Below are 22,195 nucleotides of genomic sequence, written 5' to 3'. Positions count from 1 at the left end.
ACAAAAAAGGTGGAAAGAGTAGAGAGATGAGAAAAATTTAGGGGGCTCCATCAAGATTTAATGAATGATTCAGAGATGATTCAAAGATTATCCACAGGTTTGTAGCTTGACAAATGCTGATATTAGGACTATTAATTGAGACTAGAGACCTAGCATCCAGTGAGGGCATTTTGGGGGCAGAATGGATGGAAGAGAGGAGAATTAAAAAATGAGGTCAACTCTGGGTATACTGAATTCAGGATATCTAAGATATCCCAATAAGTGCTTCCAAGCGGCAATATAATATACAAGGGTACTTCAAAACTTCATGGAAAACAGGATTAAAGAATACATTTTTGTGTAAAAATCTTTTAAAATCCATGCATGTGCATTATTTTAGAGCTAAGAGGTAGGCTTAGGGTACGAGAAATACTTGAGAATGAACACACAGTTGAGTTTTTGAAAGGTTGATCAACCAGGAAAAAAAAAATTGGCTTTCCTTTCAGCTCCCAAATGAGGACAATTACCAAAGAAAGTCATAGGAATAAATGATGTGTTTTCAGACACTGTGGCAGAGCAGAGCAGGGGCTTCACAATAGAAATCTGAAGAACATCAATGTCTAAGGACAGGCAGAGGAGCCTTTAAAAGAGGAAAGAGGCCACCACTGTGGTGTAGCAGATTAGGCCACTGCCTTCAGCATCCCATTTGGGTGCTGGTTTGAGATCCAGCTCCCTGCTACTGCACCTGGCGAAGTAGAAGACGGCCCAATTGCTTGGGTGCCTGCACCCACGTGGGAGATCCTAAAGAAGTGCCAGGTTCCTGGCTTTGGCCTGGCCCAGCCCAGCCCTGGCCATTGCAGCCATTTGGGGAGTGAACCAAAGGATGGAAGACCTTTCTGTCTCTGCCACTCTCGGTAACTATTTGAAATGCATAAAAAAAGAGGTGGCCACAAAACCAAAATAATACACACCTTGGAAGCTGAATCTAAAACAAAGCACTTTCATATCAAGAGAACACAGAATACATGTTGATGAACTAGACAAAATCTTGGAGTAAAACTTTTTCACCTGAAATAACTTATAACAGACTTGAGTTTTTAAATTCGGAAGGTACTCTTTATAGCCTAAGAATAATTGAGGGAAGAAGTGAAGAGATTTGGCCTCTCCCCTTGATCACTTAAAACTTACTTGAGAAGGAAAAAAGGAATTTGGACCACTAAGGCAGAGGATTAGCCTTTTCCAAACTTCCTGTGAGTTTAAAATGTGGCTTCAAGAAGTTTAATTCTCACATATCCTTCTGTGTTGAGGCGAGGCAGCAGATGTACAGAGAGGGCCTGGCAAGTGTACTACAAGGGAAGAGAAAGGTGAGGCAGGAAGTCCTCATTCAACTGTTCAGGTTTATACAAGGGGCCAATGAGTTTTTCCTTCTTTCTTTTTTTTTTTTTAAAAAGGAAGTAGAAAAGTAAATAGATGCTAACTCCGCTCCTGACTCCTGGAAGGTCAGGTCTAATTCCAATCCAAGCTTCATGTTGCAGGTTTGGTTAATAAGTTCAGTAGAGCAATTCTGGAAGCAAGTTATTTTGGCAGTTTAATGTGTGCCAGTATTTCCACAATAGTTCTTATCAAATACTCTGGATAAACTCTTCCTAGCTTTCAGGCAAATCCAGTGTCAAAACAGTACTGGACAGGTTCAGCACATGTAGAACTGAAAACAGAACACCCTAAAACTTTAGATCAGTGCTAGCCCAAGTGTATTTGGGGAGTTGAAACCTCATCTGGACTACTAGGATCTCTCATTTGAAAACTTCTTAGTTCAGAGAATGATTAATCTGTATGTCAAAGCAATAATATATAGCAAGCTTTGCTATTAAAAATACATTGGTGGGCTGGCGCCGTGGCTCTCTAGGCTAATATTCCACCTGTGGCGCCAGCACTCCAAGTTCTAGTCCAGTTGGGGTGCCGGTTCTGTCCCGGTTGCTCCTCTTTCAGTCCAGCTCTCTGCTGTGGCCTGGGAAGGCAGTGGAGGATGGCCCAAGTCCTTGGGCCCTGCACCCGCATGGGAGACCAGGAGGAAGCACCTCTCTCCTGGCTTCGGATCGGCACAGCGCACTGGCCATAGCAGCCATTTAGGGGGGTGAACCAACGGAAGGAAGACCTTTCTCACTCTGCCTGTCAAAAAAAAAAATTCATTGGTGGCTGTGGGGCTGACCTTTCATGGAATTATTGGGCATATAGTAACTGTTGCTTTGTATTTTATGACTCTTCACAGTAGTAAAATACTGTGGGATACATTGTTTTACTTGTAGGTGTATTTAATATTTATTTTTAGAAGATACTGTTAAAAATGACTATGTTTAAATATATCATTGTAGATATGTATTCAAATACAGGTTATTCAATATAGAGTGTTTATTTTTGTTACTGTATTTGGTGCTGTTACTGAACCATGAAATTATATTAATAAAAGTGTACAGTGTTTAGGAATGGATGTTTTTATTTTATGCTCCCTTTATAGAATTAAAAAAGAGAAGGGATAATGTGTCACAAAGTTTTATGACAATTTTCATGACTAGAAGAATTAGAAAGTAAGGGAGAATGACTATCATAGGAGTAAACAGCGACCAACACATGTCCAGCAATTCTATTTTCACCTGAATTCAGAAAATAAAAATCTGCACTGAGTGATAAGCAGCATGTGCAAATGGATCACCCAGCTGACTCAGCTGCTTGTGATTCTATTTTCTTTAATCACAAAAGAATAATACTATCTTGTTCTTAAATAAGAAGAAAGATAACTGGGAATGACTAAAATATTAACTTAAATCTTGCTTTTTCAGACTGCTTAAGTAAATAAGAATTTAAATGATTCCTATTATTATTCAATAGTTCATAATCTTCAATTATCCATTAATGTTGAGTATGTTAGTAACTTACAAAATACAGAAATGTTCTAAGTTTGAGAAAATTACTATCTCAAAGGCCAGAAATACAGTTTTAAACCCATATAACCATATTTAAGGTAAGGACATGACATGTAACAAGTATGGATTTTTGGATTTAATTCCTTTGTAGCCCTCATAGTACAGTATTGATATTTACGACTTCTCAAATGGACATAAATATATATTTCCTAATTGTCACATTTTAGAATTTATGTAAATAACTGGTGCAAATTACCTTTAAAATCACCGCCAAAAAAATATGAAAATACTTCCTAACTTTTAACCTTTATTATGATTATGATCACTCATAATAGCCATTCACTATATCCCTAATAGAAGTAAATTCCTTGATTACAATCCTCTATTGCCACAATAAACTACCTATCCTTATACTTGTAAAGTTTGCAAAGTCAAATGTGGACTATCTAAGAAGGCAGACGAGCTAACAAAGGCATAGAGACCTTGCTAAGTCTTTAGTTCTGTATACTACTTAGCAGCACAGCAACAAATGAGCAATGACAGACAGCAACTGACCCAACCTAGGTCAGTAACAGTCAAAACACTTTATAAACACTCTTTGGCTCTTTATAGATCAACACTGTTCTAATTGAAATGCTATAGCATGAGGAGAGCTTAGTAGCAACAGAGTATTCAAAAATACTTACCTAACATCTTTTATCCAAGAATCTTAAAATCACTGAATCATCACAACTGAGTAACAGAGAGGTAGGTACTAAGGTAAACTGCAAAGGCCAGGAACAGAAAGTAGGAGTGTGTGCTACTAATTTTTGTGAGCTAAAGACTGCTGGCTTATATAACTCTGAGTATATAAAATGAACATTGTCTTCCCGCCTTCAAGAAACCTAAATTTAAGTGCAAGAATTCAGTGTTAACAAGATACTTTTTCTTACTCTATTTCATTTGTACTTGGTTTTTAGCAGTTCGTTTTTCTAACAGTTGATTTTTGAAGATACTACTTAATGATCTGACAAATACAGAAAATATTTGACCTATTATTCAATACTGTGAAATTAAACATTACACAGAATTTACATATCTACTATTGAATATATTATTTTGAAGTCTGCAGTATCATATATACCAATAATTTGAATTATCTTTCCATTTGAAGTTAGGTTTTTATGCTAAGCTCCATATGTCACCTTCCTTGTGACCCAGAACTGATTTTCAGTTTGAAATGAATGCAAGATGAATACTGGCGGAAAGGTGAACTCTGTGATTGTAAAATTGTTTCTCTGTGTTTGTGTATGTAAAGTTAATGAACCTAAAAAAGGATTAAATTCCTGTCCTTAACCTCATAGCACCATACTTCAACCAAGTTAACTGGTTCAAACTGTTAGATAAGACAGTGATAACTAAAGCATAGCAACAACGAACAAAAGTTATATTTCATCATCTCAAGGTTTCACAGAGATGACACAGGTTTATGGTCCAAATTCCACATCCTGAGAAATGACTTCTTAAATAATTCATCTCTCACAGAAGCAGTTATCTGAAATCTAAACACTGAAGAAAATAACAAATTACTACAACTAATGTTCATGGTGAGGAATACATAACTATGAAATACAGCCATACAAAAATAGAATTCAATGAAAGGTAACATTTTGAAAACAAAAAAGATGCTGGAGATCCATATCAGTAGTCACTAACTTGATAAATGTGAAAAGATTTTAATTCAAGTGCTTGAAGGAGTACTAAAGAGAAATCTGATTTTTAAGAATCTTTGCTCAGGCATCTGTCAGACTTATTAAAGATGAGATGATGTATGAACCACCAATAGTGGTATTAAACTCAAATTACTTTTAAGATGGATAACATTTAGAGTTGTTTAGTCATTCCAGGATTGGGCTAATTGACACTATAAGTGGAATTTTTAAAAATGACCTCATACAGTCTGCTGGCATTTCATACTAACCATTATAGGAGGTAGTAAAATGTTGGAATTTAAAATAAAAAGTCAGCATCAACCGTAAACAATTCTAAAGCATTGCAACTCTTTAAAACATGTAGTGAAAAGAAATTAGAATGCATACAAAATCAGAATTAAAAAAGCAAAAAATAGAAATATTTAGTGAATTTACTCAAGTGAAGAAAGTTTAAATGATACAGAAATGAAAAATATTAGAAATATATATACAATAAAAAGTGAATATAAATTAGCTATTTCCATGGACATTTCCAGTTAAACATTCATACACATATTCACCTTTTTTATATAGGGATAATACATACATACATGGCATGATGATTCTGGCAAAAAAAAAATCAGAGATACTAAAAATATTCTCAAGTTTTAAAAACTGTGTGGAATATATCTGAACAATAACATTCTATGTGAATGTAAACCCCTGATTTAATTCCAGGATTTTATCATGCCAGAAGCATGGTTGGTTTCAATTTTTTAAAACAGATATTGGTATCGTAATATATTGGCTTAGTTAATAATTAAGGCATTTTTGCATAAACAGCATGTCAGTGTGAACATTTTTAATATTGATTTACTTTAATGTTTTCACTTTCAAAGTCTTTCAACATAAGAAAATAGCTGCACACATTTAAGTTTTTTTATAAAACACAATCTTGAAAAAAAATCACGATTGGTCTTTGTAGTTTCTAGTAATAACTCTTGTCTTATTTTTGCAGAGTATAAATTATATTCTTATGCATGACTGCATTAAGACCCAGTAGTTCTTAAACAATGTTATCAAATAACCATACAGATCCCAAATGCAGCAAAGGCGAACAATCTTCATAGTGCACTTTCACCTCATTGAAGTTGAAGCTGCTCCTTTTGGATACTATTCCACTTCAATGTGAAGTAGATTGTTAGGGTTTCATTAGTGGTTTCAATTTGTGGCTTTTTAAAAGAAAAAATGATTTTGATTTCTTCCACAGTTCATAGTTCTCAGAAGAGACCTATTTTTGGAAATCCTATAGTCCCAGGATGTCTCGAATAACCAAATGCTGTTTAGTAGATGAAATCTCTCAATGCAACTGTAATAAATAAGCATCTACATCCTTAGAGGATAAAACAAAAACATTTCATTAGCCAGTATAGTAAATACACATAAACAAAACACATTTTTCCTTTTTGGCTGCCTTAGTTTCCATTTGTGATCTTTTAACAGTTGACGAGTGTTCTACTCAACTTTTTATCTGCTTTTGTTTAGTACAGGGCCTGGGACATATCACACTCGATAAATGTTTGCTAAGTGCTGAGACAATGTTTTGGTTCGTGTGCTCAAACAAGTCTGCATTCACAGGAATACCTTACCTTTAGAGCTATATAAACTCAAGGCCAGTTTCATAATAGACTCTCCGGTTTCTGCTCTCAGAAACTTACATGTTAATTGAGAGCTTAATTTTGTAATAAAGTTTTTATTGTAACTTAAAGAACCTCACTTTGAACTATTAAATCACTTTATTACAGTCTTCAATAATAAACATAGTATTTTAAGTCATGTTCACAATAAAGCTTCTTCTCCCTTTATAAAGAATTATAATTAAAAGCAAATTTCTAAGAAATAATTATTCATTTCTATTCCAGAAAACAAGCTCCTACCAACCAGGAAGAAGCACCTAGCTCCTGGCTTCAGATCAGCGCAGCACGCCGGCCGTAGCAGTCATTTTGGGGGTGAACCAACGGAAGGAAGATTTGTGTCTCTGTCTCTCTTTCTAACTCTGCCTGTCAAAAAAAAAAAAAAAAAAAAAAAAAAAAAAAAAAAAACCCTCCTACCAAGCAAGAGGATGTGATATGTATACTCTGAAAACCTAAAGCAACCAAAATATTTCTAGAAATTGATTCCTAAGATTTTCACCATTAGGAATTCTTTAGAAGAGGCCAACATTGGGTAGCAGGTGAAGTTCCTGCCTACAATGCCAGCAACCCATATGGGCAGTGGCTCATATCCCAGGTGCTCTATTTCTGATCCAGATCCTTGTTAATGGCCTGGGTAAAGCAATGGCAAATGGCCCAAGTACTTGGACCCTTGCCACCCACGTGGGATATCTAGATGAAATTGCTGGCTCATGGCTTTGGCCTGTTCCAGCTCTGGCTGTTGTAGCCATCTAAGGAGTGAACCAGTGGACAGAAGATCTCTCTCCCTCTCCCTCTAGAACTCTGATTTTCAAATGAAGAAATAAATCTTAAGCCGGCGCCGTGGCTCACTAGGCTAATCCTCCGCCTTGTGGCGCCGGCACACCGGGTTCTAGTCCCGGTCGGGGCACCGATCCTGTCCCGGTTGCCCCTCTCCCAGGCCAGCTCTCTGCTGTGGCCTGGGAAGGCAGTGGAGGATGGCCCAAGTCCTTGGGCCCTGCACCCCATGGGAGACCAGGAGAAGCACCTGGCTCCTGCCATCGGATCAGCGCGGTGCGCCGGCCACAGCGCGCCTACCGCGGCAGCCATTGGAGGGTGAACCAACGGCAAAGGAAGACCTTTCTCTCTGTCTCTCTCTCACTGTCCACTCTGCCTGTCAAAAAAAAAAAAAAGAAAGAAAGAAAGAAATCTTAAAAAGAAAAAAGAACTCATAGAGTAAAATCATACAAAGTGGTAAACTTGAGGTCATCTTGCTTTTTTGAAAGTATCCATAAAGAATTTTAATAGTGTATGACATAAATTAAATTACATTTAATAAATTTTTTAAATAAAATATCACTTTTCTATTCCTGGCTAATGCCCATTTATGATAGCAATGTGCCCAATAATAGGGCAGAAATATTTAACTTTTTTTTTGCAATTATATTTTAACTACCAATGTTTTTCTGGAGTTTAAATACCAAAATCCCAACTAGTAATGTACTTTTTCCTTTAAAAGACAAGCAAATCGATAAAGACCAATGTCCAATTCATTCTGTGATTTAAAGGTTACTTTTTCAAAAAGCATATTAGTAGGGCTGGCATTGTGGCATGGTGGGTTAAATCATTGCCAGCATCCCACATGGTTGCTGGTTTGAGTACCGGCTGCTTTTCTTTCAATCCAGCTCCCTGTTAATGTGCCTGGGAAAACAGTGGAGGATGGCCTAATTCCTTGGGCCCCTGCAGCCATATGGGAGACCCTAGGGAAGCTCCTGGCTCCTGGCTTCAGCCTGGCCCAGTCACAGCCATTTGGGGAGTGAGCTAGTGGATGGAAACCTTTCTCGATTTCTCTCCCTCTTTCTCTCCCCCTGTGACTCTTTCAAGTAAATAGAATAAATCTTTTTTTCTTTAAAAAAGCATATTAGCAAATGCAAAGTAAAAATTAACATTCTGAAACCATCCGAATGTATTCCTCATCCCTTGTTTCCTTCTGATGTTGCTCTTATCTGGATTCTTAACTTTTCTTCAGATATTTTTCTATAATTAGAACTAGGTCATTAAATATCCTGTGGCATAGTATTTCTGTGGCTGTATATGAAACATTCAATGGATAACTCCTGTTCTTCCTGCCAAGGTCACACTCACATCCAGAGGACTTTAAGCATTTGCAAATATGAAACTGACTTTGGGCTAGTGTTGCGGCATAGCGGGTAAAGCTGCCACCTGCAGTACTGGCATCCCATATGGGCACTGGTTTGAGACTTGGCTGCTCCACTTCAGATCCAGCTCTCTTATGGCCTTAGAAAGCAGCAGAAGACAGACCAGGTGCTTGGGCCCTGCAACTGCATAGGAGACCCAGAAGAAGCTCCTGGCTCCTGGCTTCAGATCAGCCCAGCTCTGGCCATTGTAGCCATTTGGGGAGTGAATCAGTGGATGAAAGACTTGCTCTGACTCTGCCTCTCTGCAGCTCTGCCTTTCAAATAAATAAATAAATAAAAGAGAAATAAATTGACTTAACACCTTGTTAGAACAGTACTCAATTATTTTGTCTAGAAACTGAAGAGCTCATTTACAAATGTATCCTGTTATTTCTTGGTTTAATGCCTAATTTTTAAGTTTAAATGTAGACTGGGGCCAGCACTATAGTGTAGCACATTCAAGTCCCAGCTTCTCCACTTCCGATCCAGCTCCCTGTTAATGCGCCTGGGAAAGCAGCAGAGGATGGCCCAAATCCTTGGATCCCTGCACCCACATGAGAGACCCAGATGAAGCTCCAGGCTCCTGGCTTTGGGCTTTGGGCTGGCCCAGCACTGGATATTGTGGCCATTTGGGAGGCGTGAATCAGTGGATGGAAGATCTTATTTCTCTCTCTCTGTAACTCTTCCTTTAAAATAAATATTAAAGAAAAAAACAGAGATTACCTTAGCTATATTACCAGTATATCCTGGAACCAAAGTAAGATGGTTTTCTTGTTCCCACAACCCACTTAATTGTTGTCTTAAAATCTGAATATTTCTAGGAGGAAAAAAAGAAAAATGAGAAAGCAAATATAGATGCATATGGCCTTTGTTAGTAAATTCACTTAATGAAAACAGTTTAAAATTTAAGTATTTATAAGAAAACTATAATGTAAGAAAAGTATAAATGTTAAGGGGATTGGAGGGAGATTTTCTTTTTTTTTATGGTTTCACGACAATCTGGCTCATTTGGTAGAATAACTGCACTTTCACACCAAAGCAGTCCTCATATTATGATAATTATAAATCTAGTTTCAGAACTGTAGTCAACATCATACTCTCAGGATATGTCTAGGCAGTCTAAGGACCCTGCAGGATGCTTCCAACCCTTATCCCATTACAGGTATTTTTTTCTCTCCTTTACTGATTAAACCTATGTTAAATCATCATTGAACTTTTTCTTTCTTAAATGAAGGGTTGGGTTTTACGAGAAGAGATACAGGGGTTACTGGGCTCTGGAACTCAACCTCTATGTTTTGATTTTCATAAATGAACAGTATCACAACTCAGTATTTCTCTGAAAATGAAAAGAATAAATATATGCTGACGATACCGGTACAAAATAACCACCTAGTTTAATCAAGCTGCTTTTTTGAAAAAAGCTTCAGCACGGCTGTACCTTTAAAGACATACTCACCCATCATTTCTGATTTCTGATTTGGATGACAGTTCTGTCCACCACCTTTTTATGACTGCTTGAAGCCAGTTTAAACCAACTATTACATATCTGAAATGACAATGTGTTACAAAATATTTTAATCTAAAAAGCCTTTACAAAAGACACTTCCCTTCTCCAAAAACATAGACATTGATCTTTCATCCCTTCTATAAACTTACTTCACTAGTTTCACGATCTATTTCATAAACTATATTTTATGTAACCCTTTTATGATTATGCTTTAATCACTTTATATTCTTCTCCTAATTATACTATAAGCTCATGGAAAACAGAAACCATATGCCTCACATAGCCCAATTTGCTAATATGAACTCATAAAAACAAAATTAAGGATGTTCAAAAAGAAAAATAATTGATTCATTTGGCACTTACTCTTCAAATCTGCTTTTAAGTAATGACTTTACTAGAGGCAACAAGTCCACGCAGCAGCCAAGTGAGATATAGTGTTTTTCTTCCTGTAAACTAAAATAAATACTAAGTTAAAAATATGTGCATTAATAAGTCATAATTTGTCCTGTAATTTTTTTGGGGAAAATATTGTTTTTACCTATTGGTGAGTACAGGTAGGCAATCTACTACAACTCCAAGATCTTCTATCCTGTGGGTACAAAAAGAAAATTCCTAATTTTTTTATTTCAAGATTTATTTTATTTATTTGAAAGTCAGAGTTAGAGAGAGAGAGAGCGAGCCAGCGCCATGGCTTAACAGGCTAATCCTCCGCCTTGCGGCGCCGGCACACCGGGTTCTAGTTCTGGTTGGGGCGCCAGATTCTATCCCGGATGCCCCTCTTCCAGGCCAACTCTCTGCTATGGCCCGGGAAGGCAGTGGAGGATGGCCCAAGTCCTTGGGCCCTGCACCAGCATGGGAGACCAGGAGAAGCACCTGGTCCTGCCATCGGATCAGTGAGATGCGCCGGCCGCAGCGGCCATTGGAGGTTGAACCAACGGCAAAGGAAGACCTTTCTCTCTGTCTCTCTCTCACTATCCACTCTGCCTGTCAAGAAAAAATAAATAATAAAAGAAAAAAAAAGAGAGAGAGAAAGAAAGAGGAGAGGGGAGGAGAGGAGAGTCTTCCATCTGCTGGTTCACTCCCCAACTGGCTGCAACAGTCAGAGCTGTGCCGATCCAAAGCCAGGCGCTTCCTCTGAGTCTTGCACATGGGTGCAGGGGCCCAAGGACTTGGGCCATCTTCTACTGCTATCCCAGCCCATAGCAGAGAGCTTATTCAGAAGTGGAGCAGCCGGGACTCAAACTGGCACCCATATGGGATGCCAGCACTTCAGCAGCGGCTTTACCCGCTACACCACTGCGCCAGCCCCCAAAATTCCCAATTTATCTTCATGTTAAAATCTTCATACTGCTTTCAAGAGATTCACCATTGGCCGGCGCCGCAGCTCACTAGGCTAATCCTCCGCCTTGCGGCGCCGGCACACCGGGTTCTAGTCCCGGTCGGGGCACCGATCCTGTCCTGGTTGCCCCTCTTCCAGGCCAGCTCTCTGCTGTGGCCAGGGAGTGCAGTGGAGGGTGGCCCAAGTCCTTGGGCCCTGCACCCCATGGGAGACCAGGAGAAGCACCTGGCTCCTGCCATCGGATCAGCGCGGTGCGCCGGCCGCAGCGCGCTACCGCGGCGGCCATTGGAGGGTGAATCAACGGCCAAAGGAAGACCTTTCTCTCTGTCTCTCTCTCACTGTCCACTCTGCCTGTCAAAAAAAAAAAAAAAAGAATAAAAAAATAAATAAATAAAAATAAAAAAAAAAAGAGATTCACCATTTTAAAAATTTTTTTATTTATTTGAAAGGCAAAGTTACAGAAGGAGAGAAAGAGAGAGAGATCTTCCATCCACTGGTTTACTCCCCAAATGGCCACAATGGCTGGGGCTAAGGTGGGCCAGGCTGAAGCCAGGTGCCAGGAGCTTCTCCCTTGTCTCCCAGATGGGTGTAGCAGCCCAAGCAGTTGGGTCATCTTCTGCTGCTTTCCTAGGCACATTAGCAGAGAGCTGGATAGGAAGTGTAGGAGGCGGTGCTCACATGGGATGCTGGCATTACAGGCAGTGGCTCTATCCACTATGCCACAACATTGCCCCAGAGATCCACAAATTTAACAATTTCAATGTCTTTAATGAGCCAAGCACTAAGGACACAGCAGTGAACAAGAGATAGGGCTTGTATGCCCACTGTGAGTGAGGAGTAGGTTACAGACAGGCAAGGGATGGGGTGGGGAGCAGCACTGGCTTTGTGGCACAGGTTAAACTCCTGTATGGGAGAGTTAGGTCATCCCTGATGCTTTGCTTCCAATTCAGCTCACACTGGAAAGCAGCAGAGGAAGGTCCATGAATTTGGGCTTCTTGTTTTCCATGTGAGCGACCAGGATGGAGTTCCAAGCTCCTGGCTTCTGCCTCATCCAGCACCAGCCATTGCAACCATTTAGGGATTGAACCAGCAGACGGAAGATCTCTCTCTCTCTCTCTGTTGTTTTAACTCTGACTTTGAAATAAATAAATATTTTAAAAAAGAGAGACAATGAACAAATAAATAAGTAAAATGTATAGAGTAGGTTGGTAATGCTAATTTCTGAGGCGAAAAATAAAACAGGAGAGGGAGATGGGAAGTAAAGAGATACAGTGGTCATGGAAAGTCTCACAAAGCTAACATTTTAGAGACTTGAATAAAACCAGGAAGGTAATGCTTAAAATTTGCAAATTCACAAAGGAGATTTTTTTTTTTTTAAAGATTTATTTACCGGAGCTGGTACTGTGGCACAGTGGGTTAAACTGCTGCCTGCAGTGCTGGCATCCCATATGAATGCCACTTGGCCCAGCTGCTCCATATCTGGTGCAGCTCCCTGCTGATGTGCCTGGGAAAGCAGCAGAGTGTGGTCCAACTACTTGAACCTCCGTACCCACTGGGGGACCCAGATGGGATTCCTGGCTCCCGGCTCCTGGCTTCAGCCTGGCCCAACCAGGGAAGATGTAACCATTTGGGAAATCGACCAGCAGATGGGTAATCTCCAACTCTTTCAAGTAAATACATAAATCTTTTTTAAAGATTTATTTATTCATTTATATATTCATTTCAAAGGCAGAGCTAGAGAGAGGGGGAGGGAAGGAGAAAGAGACAGACAGACAGATATCATCCATCCACTGGTTCACTCCCCAAATGGCTGGTCTCCCAAGTGGGTGGCAGGGACCCAAGGACTTGGGCCATCTTCCGATGCTTTCCCAGGCACAATAGCAGTGAGGTGGATAGGAAGTGGAGTGGCCAAAGTGTAAAGCAGTGCCCACTGTACCGAGACACCAGCCTCAAAAAGGTTTCCCCATATTGGTATCTCTTAGTTTTATCGACAAGAACCTTAGAAAAAACAGTTTTGCTCAATCTGATAAAACAGATGTTTTCTGTATTTTGGTTATTCATAGGCTGAGGGCAATTGTAATTTAAGCCAGACAGTTCCTATCAAAGCTAAGTACAGGCAGTTTAAAATTTTGGCCAGTAGTAACATAAAAAGATGCACTTCTAATTTTACACTCAAAATTACTCACCTCACCAAATAGGCTACAAGTTCACTTATGCTTCTCTTTCTCCAGAAAGTTAAAGCTACATTCAATCGCAAATTCCTGCTGAATAAAACCTGGGCCATTGTTTCATGGTCCTGAGAAACCTGGAAGATAATCATGATGGAAACAATTTTAGGGTCTGTTTATTGTTTATCAGTACTTTTTCTAATACTAGCTACCATTTTTCTTTTAAATTTCAATAATTTATGTAACAGGGACAGGCAGTGGTTAGATTGCCACTTGGGATGCCTACATCATATTGGAGTGCCTGGTTCGAGTCCCAGCCACTCTGCTTCCAATCCAGCTTCCTGCTAATGTGTACTCTGGGAGACAGCAGAGGCTCAAGTACTCATGTCCCTTCCACATAAGTGAGAGACCTGGGATTGAGTTCTGGCGGCTTCCAGCTTAGTACTGACCCATCCTTCACTGCTGCAGGCATTTGAAGAGTAGAACAGCAGATATGAGCTCTGTCTCTTTGTCTTTCCAAATAAAATGAAAACATCATTCCTTTTTTAAAAAGATTTATTTATTTATTTGAAATTCAGAGTTACAGAGACAGAGTAATCTTTTATCTGCTGATGCACTCTGCAGACGGCTGGGCCAGACTGAAACCATGAGACAGGAGCTTCTTCCAGATCTCCCACGTGGGTGTAGGGGTCTAAGCACTTGGACCATCTTTCACTGCATTCCCAGGCTACTAGCAGGGAGCTAGATTGGAGGTGGAGCAGCCAGAATCTGAACCGGTGCCCACATGGGATGCTGGTATTACAAGCGGCAGCCTTACCTGCTATACCACAACGTAAAAAGTTTAACACAGAACTGTATATATAAGAAAAAATGGGGCCAGCGCTGTGGTACAGTGGGCTACACCTCCGCTGTGGCACTGGTATCCTATATGGCTGCTCCTCTTCAAATCCAGCTCTCTGGTTATGGCCTGGGAAAGCAGTGGAAGATGGCCTAGGTGCTCGGGCCACTGCAGCCACGTGAGAGACCCAGGCTCAGCTTGGGCCACTGTGGTCACTGGGGAGTGAACTGGCAGATGGAAGACCTTTCTGTCTGTAACTCTGCCTCTCGAATAAATAAATCTTTTTTTAAAAGTGAATACTCTTTATAAGGCAAAAAACCCACAAAATTCAAATATCATGCCCCAGAAATAACATTTAAGACTGGCATGTATCTTTCCAAATCATTTTCAAAGATAAATTAAGTACATAAAAAAGTCCGGGTTTTTTTTGTTTTTACAATCTTGTTTTTCACCTGTATAATCATTTTTCAATGTCAAAACAGATCAAGTGCGTCTTCAAAAAACAACAGCATATTCTCCAGTTTTTAAATACCACAATTAATTTAGATTGATTTGGGTTTTGACTTATTAAAACTATGCATCAGTCAACATCCTGATGTATGTCATTAATATGGACTTAGACAACTTATTTATTTATATAAAGGAAAAAAAATCCATACATTTCATAAAAAAGTTTTAAGAACATAATAGCTTTTTTTGAAATTAATTTTACAAGTATTAGGTTTGCTAATAAGCCTTCTACTAGCCAATTCTGTGAACCCAGACAACTATGCCTAAATAACCAGCCTCAGCGGTCCATTTTATTTATTTATTTATTTTATTTAGTAGTTTAACTTTATTTTTTAAATTAGATTGTTTTTACTGACAAAAATTCTATATATTTATGGAGTACACTGTAATATTTCAGTACATGCATAGATTTTAATGATCAAATTAGGATAATCAGCATCCATCGCCTCAAATAGTCTAGATTTCTTTGTAGTGTGATCATTCAATAGTCTTTCTTCTAGCTATTTAGAAAAATACAATATATTATTGTTAACTATTGTTAAATGGTCCATTTTTTAAGCAAGATTTCTTTTTCCCTGGTTTTAAATTTCTACTGGCCAACCTGTCATTCTAGATATTTATAGCAGCATGTCAAGCATTTCAACCCACCTTAAATATTGCTAACATAGAAAAATAAAATTAATTATTGATTCAAATATGGTTAAACTAAAAAACTGTCTCAAGGACTATCACTCAAGTAAGTCTGAATTCAATGAGTAAGAAAAATTATTTAGCTAGTACTATACAGCAATCAAAAAAACTCCAACAGGGTAATAGGAATAAAGGTAAGCTAGACATAACTTAGAAAAGTGACTTACCTCAGAAAAAAAACTACTATATTTTGATGATGGGCTTTCTGTCTGTGAAGAGCCAGGGTCACTGGAATTAACCAAATATGTGCGACTATCATGGCGTAATTTTTCAGGCAGGTGACCTGCACAAGCCAGTTCATTTTCTTTATTTGCCATGTCACAGCCCCCAGTGCTAGGGGACTGTTTTTTTCTGTAACAGGGATTTGGAAAGGGATGATGAACTTTCTTTCTGCGATAGATCACCTTACGTAGTTTATCTGGGGTTTTCACAGCTTGTCCAACTGTTCTGTAACAACAATTTTTAAAGTAAAAAAATAATAAAAACCTTTAGAAGTTTTTAAATGAGATTTAATAGTCCACATTTTGCTGTAATCTACTGAAATTAGAAGTGAAAGAAATAATAAAGAATTCAAAATCTTAACTCAGTTTGAAAAGGAAAGCTACAAATTATCTGAAAGCAATGAGATGAATGACACTTTATAACAAATGAAAATGAAGATACATAATAACTAGATGCTTTTAAAATGAATCATTAAAGGCCATTCTGGAAATAAGAAAACTATAACACTTTCCTGATACCTAATATTTGTCTAACAAAAGACAAATATATTGTACAAGTCTGGATATTTTAATGATTTGATTAGGCTGAAATATTATTAATTCTGAACAGAACACAATACAGCAAACATGCTTCACTGGTTCTCAAATTATCTTTGTGTCAGGATGCTTCGAAATAAAAAATTGAGAACTCAAAAAAGTTTTTCATGTCAGTGAAACCTATTGATATTTATTCTATCAGAAACTAAGAAAATTTTAAAATATTTGTTAATTTATTTAAAAACAGACATTATATATCAACAAGAGATATGTTACACAAAAAACTGTGTTTCCCAAAACAATCAGTACAATGAGAAGGGTACTGCTTTACATTTTTTCCAAAATTCTAATATCTGATTTAACAGAGAACAGTTGGGTTCTTTTTTAAATCTGTATGTAATCTATTGTGACATAAAATGTCACAAATGTTTGGAAAACTCTATTATACAAGAGAGTGAAAAGTAAAATGAATAATGTCTTGGTATTGTTATGAAAATAGTCTTGATCTCACACACTCCCTAAAAGGCCCCAGAAACCTCCAGGTCCTCACATTACACTTTGAACACCAGTGGTTTTGTATCAAGTGCTTTTTATATTAGGTAGATTTGAGAATGAATGCCATGTTTATCACTTTCTGGTTATAAGACCCTGAACAAATCCCAACTTCTGTGAGTTTTAGTGTTCTCTCAGCTGCTAAGGGTAATACATTCAAGTACAACTGTTGTGAGGAAAAGAGATAATACTGATGTGTTTATCAGAGCAGAGCCTGTCACAATGAAGCTATCTAACAATAACTAAACTATTACTTTAATAAAAGACTTATTTTCTCTACTATTTTCATTTTTACCCATTTTTTCATATTTGCTATCTCCCTACAAACTTTATTTAATTATATTTTACAATTTTTATTTGAGAAGCAGAGAGAGAGATAGAGAAAGAGACATACAGACTCCCATCCACCGGTTATGCCAATGGTCAGAGCCAAAGCTGGGAGCTGGGAACTCAATCCGGGTAACCCATGTAAGCACCCAGTCACTTCAGCCTCCCAGAGTCTGCATTAGCAAAAGGCTGGATTCAGAAGAGGCATCAAACCCAGGTACTGTGATAGGGCACAAGGGTGTCTCAACCACTAGGGCAAACACTTCCCCTTTGCACAAACTATAAAGATGCTTTTACCTGTTTATGTAAGCAGCCAAATGTTTGGGAGATTTCTTAACCTGAAAAATGAATGTAAATAATCTAGTTACAGCATACTTAAAAATTAACAGTTATGTAAATTTTGTGATTGATAAAGCTAAAATTCAACAAGTAGATTTTTCAGGTTGAAGTTTTTTTCTGTTCTAATGCCACAGTCTCCAGTTATCAGGTACAATGAGATTGTATAAAGGTATTTTTGGCAAAGCAACATATCCATTTCCTTATTTACTAAGCCACTAGTCACATATACCTATAAGGGTGCTTAATAAGGTGAGCTGAATTTTTATAGTCTAAAAAAGCAATTTTAGCAGTGCCTATGAGTCTTGCAATGGTTAAAAAAAGGAAAACCTCTGAGATTCCTCTTAAAGTAAAACAGTCAAATTATATAAAAACAGTATAGTAGCCAAGAAGTTTTTAGAGCTTCAGGTATTTCAAATGGTTATACTTTATTAAGCCCACTTTGGGGAGATTAAGCAGAATTCTGACCCTCTCATTATCTAGACAATTTAGCCATATCTAACCCTACCTGACTATAATTATCTGACAGTTTAAAATGTCTTACACCTTTTATCTAACCACGAACTTACCTCCTTCATGTTCTTATTGGTGAAATTAGAGATCCTTTTTCTAGGAAGATCAGTGGAATGATCCTCAATATTAGTACAAAAGTTCCGTTTTTTAACATTGTGGGTTTCAGATGCCATAATCTCTTAAATACCTAAACAACAAAATACAAACAGAAAATAGAAAAGGTGAAAGAAATTGATTAAATCTTTAACAGGTACATAAATATACAGCAACAGCTCCACAACAGAGCCTTATGTTTAAAGCAAAGAACATAGTTCTAATTTATATATTTGTAGAAACCTTAAACATGGGGGAAGCAGAAGGCAGGATATTTCAGGAACTTAAGACTCTTTCTATCCTTTCTCATTCTTTAGTAGCAACCTTTACAATAGTGTGTGTGTGTGTGTATTTATACGTACATATATATATGTATATATATACACATACACATACATATATTTTTTAACCAAAGCCACATGTCAACCTCTCCTTTTCCTCTATCACTAACCATTTACTAACTGCACAGGTTATAGAATAAAAATCTATGAAGTAGTAATATCTTTAATATCCAAACGTGTAGAAGCCTAAAATGTTAGAACAAAGTCACCCCGTCAAATATGAGGGTACTTCAAAAAGTTCATGGAGTGCTGCATGTTTGGCAATGCAGTTAAGTCGGCACTTGTGACTCTTGCATCCCATATAGTGCCTAGGTTCAAGTACCAGCTCTGCTTCCAACTCCTGTTTCCTGCTACTGCATACCTGGGAAGTAACAGATGGCGGCCCAAGTACCTGGGTTCTTGTCACACACGTGGGAGACCCAGACTGAGAATACGGTTCCTGGCTTTGGTCTGGTCCAGTCCTGGTTTTTGTAGGCATTTGGGGAGTGAACCAACAGATGTAAAATCTCCAGTGGATGTAAGATCTCTATGCCTGTCTGTCTCTTTGTCTCTCTACCTTTCAAAAAAATGAAAATATTTTTTAAAAGCTTGTGAAAAAATTGGGACTGGTGTTGTGGTATAGTGAGTAACGTCATCAGGACATTGGTTCATGTCCCGGCTGTTCCACTTATGCTTAAGCTCCCTGCTAATGGCCCCGGGAAAAGTGGTGGAAAATGGCCAAATGGGAGACCTGGAAAATGCCACCCAAATGGGAGACCTGGATAAAGATCCTGGTTTCCACCTGGCCCAGCCTGGCTGTTGTAGGCATCTGGGGAGTGAAAAACAGATATAAGATCTCTCTCTCTCTCCAATTCTTTCTTTATTTATTTATTTTTGTACAGGCAGAATGGACAGTGAGAGAGAAAAAGGTCTTCCTTTTCCATGGTTCACCCCTCAATGGCCACTGCAGCCGGCACACCACGCTGATCTGAAGCCAGGAGCCAGGTGCTTCTCCTGGTTTCCCATGCAGGTGCAGGGCCCAAGGACCTGGGCCATCCTCCACTGCCTTCCCGGGCCACAGCAGAGAGCTGGACTAGAAGAGGAGCAACCGGGACAGAATCCGGTGCCCCGACCCAGAGTAGAACCTGGTGTGCCGGTGCCGCAGGCGGAGGATTAGCCTATTGAACCGCAGTGCCAGCCCAACTCTTTCAAATAAATAAATAATCTTCCCAAAAAAAAGTTTGTGAAAAAATGGAATTAAATTTTTTTGGGGTGCAAAAAAATTGAAATCCGTGAATAATTTTTCAAAATATGCATTCTCCATGAACTATTTAAAGTACCCTCCTATAACCCTAAGCAGCCAAAGAAATCAAACATGGACTATACACATCTATACTTGTCCTACACCTAATCCTTACGCTTTTCTTTCATTCTTATAACTAGCTCTGTGAAGCCATCCAGACTTTGAAAAAAAAATTCATGTTCCCTTGTTCCATTATTATTTTATGCAAGGGGGGAAGGAGGAGTGAAAATTAATGTTATAACTTCATTTATATAACAGGAAATTAGTGATTTCCTACTTGTGTTCTGCTGACTTCATGCAGGAAATTTACTTTAGGTTATTCCTTGAAGTTAATGGAGATGATACTCAGATTCTGTTCTAAAGAATCATTTAGCAAGCTTTCTGAAAATATTGTATTACTCCTTAACTTCAGCGACTAGAACCCACCAGGTCTTTGGAGTTGAGTTGAAAGCAATTATTATTTGAATTATTATTCAAAGCAATTAAAACATTTATTTGGGGCCAGTGCTATGGCATAGCATGGAAAGCCTCCACCTGTGGTGCGGAAATCCCACATAGGTACCAGTTCGAGTCCTGGCTACTCATTTTGATCTAGCTCCCTGCAAATGCACCTGGGAAAGCAGAGGATAGCCCAAAGTTCTTGGGCCCCTACACCCACGTCAAAGACCTGGAAGAAGCTCCTGGTTCCTGGCTTCTGATAGGCCCTGCAACCATTTGGGGAGTGAACCAGCAGATGGAAGATCTCCTCCCACCCTTCCTTTCAAATAGATAAATCTTTTTAAAATATTTTATTTATTTGAAAATCAGAGTGATAGAGAGGACAGACAAAAAAATTTTCCACCTTCTGAGTCACTCCCCAAAAGGCTACAATGGCCAGGACTGGGCCAACCCAATGCCAGGAGCCAAAAGCTTCTTCCAAGTCTCCCAAGTTGGTGCAGAGGCTCAAGTACTTGAGCCATTTTCAGCTGTTTTCCCAGTGGAGCAACCAGATCTCAAAACTGGCACCCATATGGGAACCAGTGTCACAGGTGGCAACTTATTCCACTCTGCCACAATGTCAGCCCCCAATTATTCATGTTTTGAAAAGATTTATCTGTTCAAAGAGTGAGTGAGTGAGGAAAGGAGAAATAAAGATATTCCAAACCCTTGGTTCACTCCCCAAAGTTGGGCTAAGCCATGTTGAAGCCAGGAGTCAGGAACGCCATCTGGGTCTCCCATGTGAGTTGCAGGAACACAAGTACTTGAGCCGTCCCAGGAAGCTAGATAGGAAGCATGAAGAGCTGGGGCTCGAAAAAGGCACTTGACAGGGGATATGCGCATTTCAAGCAATAGCTTTGTCAATGCCTGCCTCAGAAATTAAATTTTTTTAAAAGCTCCACAGGTGTTTCTGATGCATATTCTTCCCCCAAAACACGTACATACACATGAAATTTTGCAAATAATTTCAAGATAGTGTAAGTTTTCCTATATCTAATCCATGGATAGTCCTCCCACCTGTACCCTCAGGTTAAGAGACTTCTAGAGTGAGAAGTTATAAAAAGGAAATAATTGGAGTTGTCACTGTAGTGTACATATTTTAAGTCCACTTATGAAGAATTTTTAAATGATAAAATTATAGAAATGGCTTAGTGTTTGTCAGGCATTAAGGGAAATACACAATTACCTAAAAATAAAATGCTTAATTTAAAAATTAATGTAGGGGCTGACACTCTGGCATAGCAGGTAAAGCCACTGCCTGCAGTGCAGGCATCCTTTATGGGTGCCAGTTCGAGTCCCCACTGCTCTATTTCCGATCCAATTCTGCTATGGCCTGAGAAAGCAGCAGAAGATGGTCCAAGTCCTTGGGCCTCTGCACCCACGTGAGAGATCCGGAAGAAGCTCCTGACTCCTGGCTTCAGATCAGCCCAGCTCTGGCCATTGCGGCCACTTGAGGAGTGAACCAGAGGATGGAAGATCAGTCCCCCCACCTCCCATCTGCCTCTCTGTAACTCTGCCTTTCAAATAAATCTTATAAAAATTCATGTAAATTACAAGTAACATAGATGTCACATTCTAGTAGCTGAATGAATGATCAAGAAAAACTTTAGAGCTTCTAATTTATTAACTTAAAAGCATTCTGGGACCAGCACTGAGGTGTAGTAGGTTAAGCATCCACTCATCTGCTCTACTTCAATCCAGCTCCCTGCTGATGGCCTGGGAAAGCAGCAGAAGATGGCCCAAGTGTTTGGGCCACTGTACCCATGTGGGAGACCTGGAAGAAGCTCCTGGCTTTGGATCAGCTCAGCTAGGGCTGTTGTGGCCATTTGGGGAGTGAACCAGTGGTTGGAAGACCTCCCTGTCTAACTCTCTCAAGTAAACAAATACTTTGAAAAAAAAAAAAAAAGCATTCTGAATTCCAATACTAAAACTAGAAAAAGTTATTTTAAGCAAACAAACAGACTAATTTCTCATGAACATCAATGAAAAGATTCTAAACAAAATATTAAGTCAGTAGAAGAAAATT

General features: G+C 38.8%; 1 protein-coding gene across 1 annotated transcript in view; it reads right to left on the bottom strand.

Moving 5' to 3' along the window:
- Window positions 1-2,890: 2,890 nt before the first annotated feature.
- The window catches only part of KATNBL1 (katanin regulatory subunit B1 like 1), a 56,511-nt gene continuing 37,206 nt past the window's right edge, over window positions 2,891-22,195 (bottom strand). The window contains exons 2-10 of the mRNA XM_062205567.1: window positions 18,033-18,163; window positions 17,425-17,465; window positions 15,658-15,937; window positions 13,471-13,589; window positions 10,484-10,534; window positions 10,309-10,398; window positions 9,895-9,984; window positions 9,162-9,255; window positions 2,891-5,963 (exon numbers count right to left, since the gene is read on the bottom strand). Coding sequence (XP_062061551.1) covers window positions 5,931-5,963; window positions 9,162-9,255; window positions 9,895-9,984; window positions 10,309-10,398; window positions 10,484-10,534; window positions 13,471-13,589; window positions 15,658-15,937; window positions 17,425-17,465; window positions 18,033-18,149 — 915 coding nt within the window. The 5' untranslated portion in view covers window positions 18,150-18,163 and the 3' untranslated portion in view covers window positions 2,891-5,930. The remainder of the gene's footprint in view (window positions 5,964-9,161; window positions 9,256-9,894; window positions 9,985-10,308; window positions 10,399-10,483; window positions 10,535-13,470; window positions 13,590-15,657; window positions 15,938-17,424; window positions 17,466-18,032; window positions 18,164-22,195) is intronic.

This window comes from Lepus europaeus, chromosome 11 (assembly GCF_033115175.1).
Source record: "Lepus europaeus isolate LE1 chromosome 11, mLepTim1.pri, whole genome shotgun sequence".
Taxonomy (NCBI): Eukaryota; Metazoa; Chordata; class Mammalia; order Lagomorpha; family Leporidae; genus Lepus; species Lepus europaeus.
Note: the sequence above shows the minus strand (reverse complement) of the source record. Positions and strands in the feature narration are given on the sequence as shown.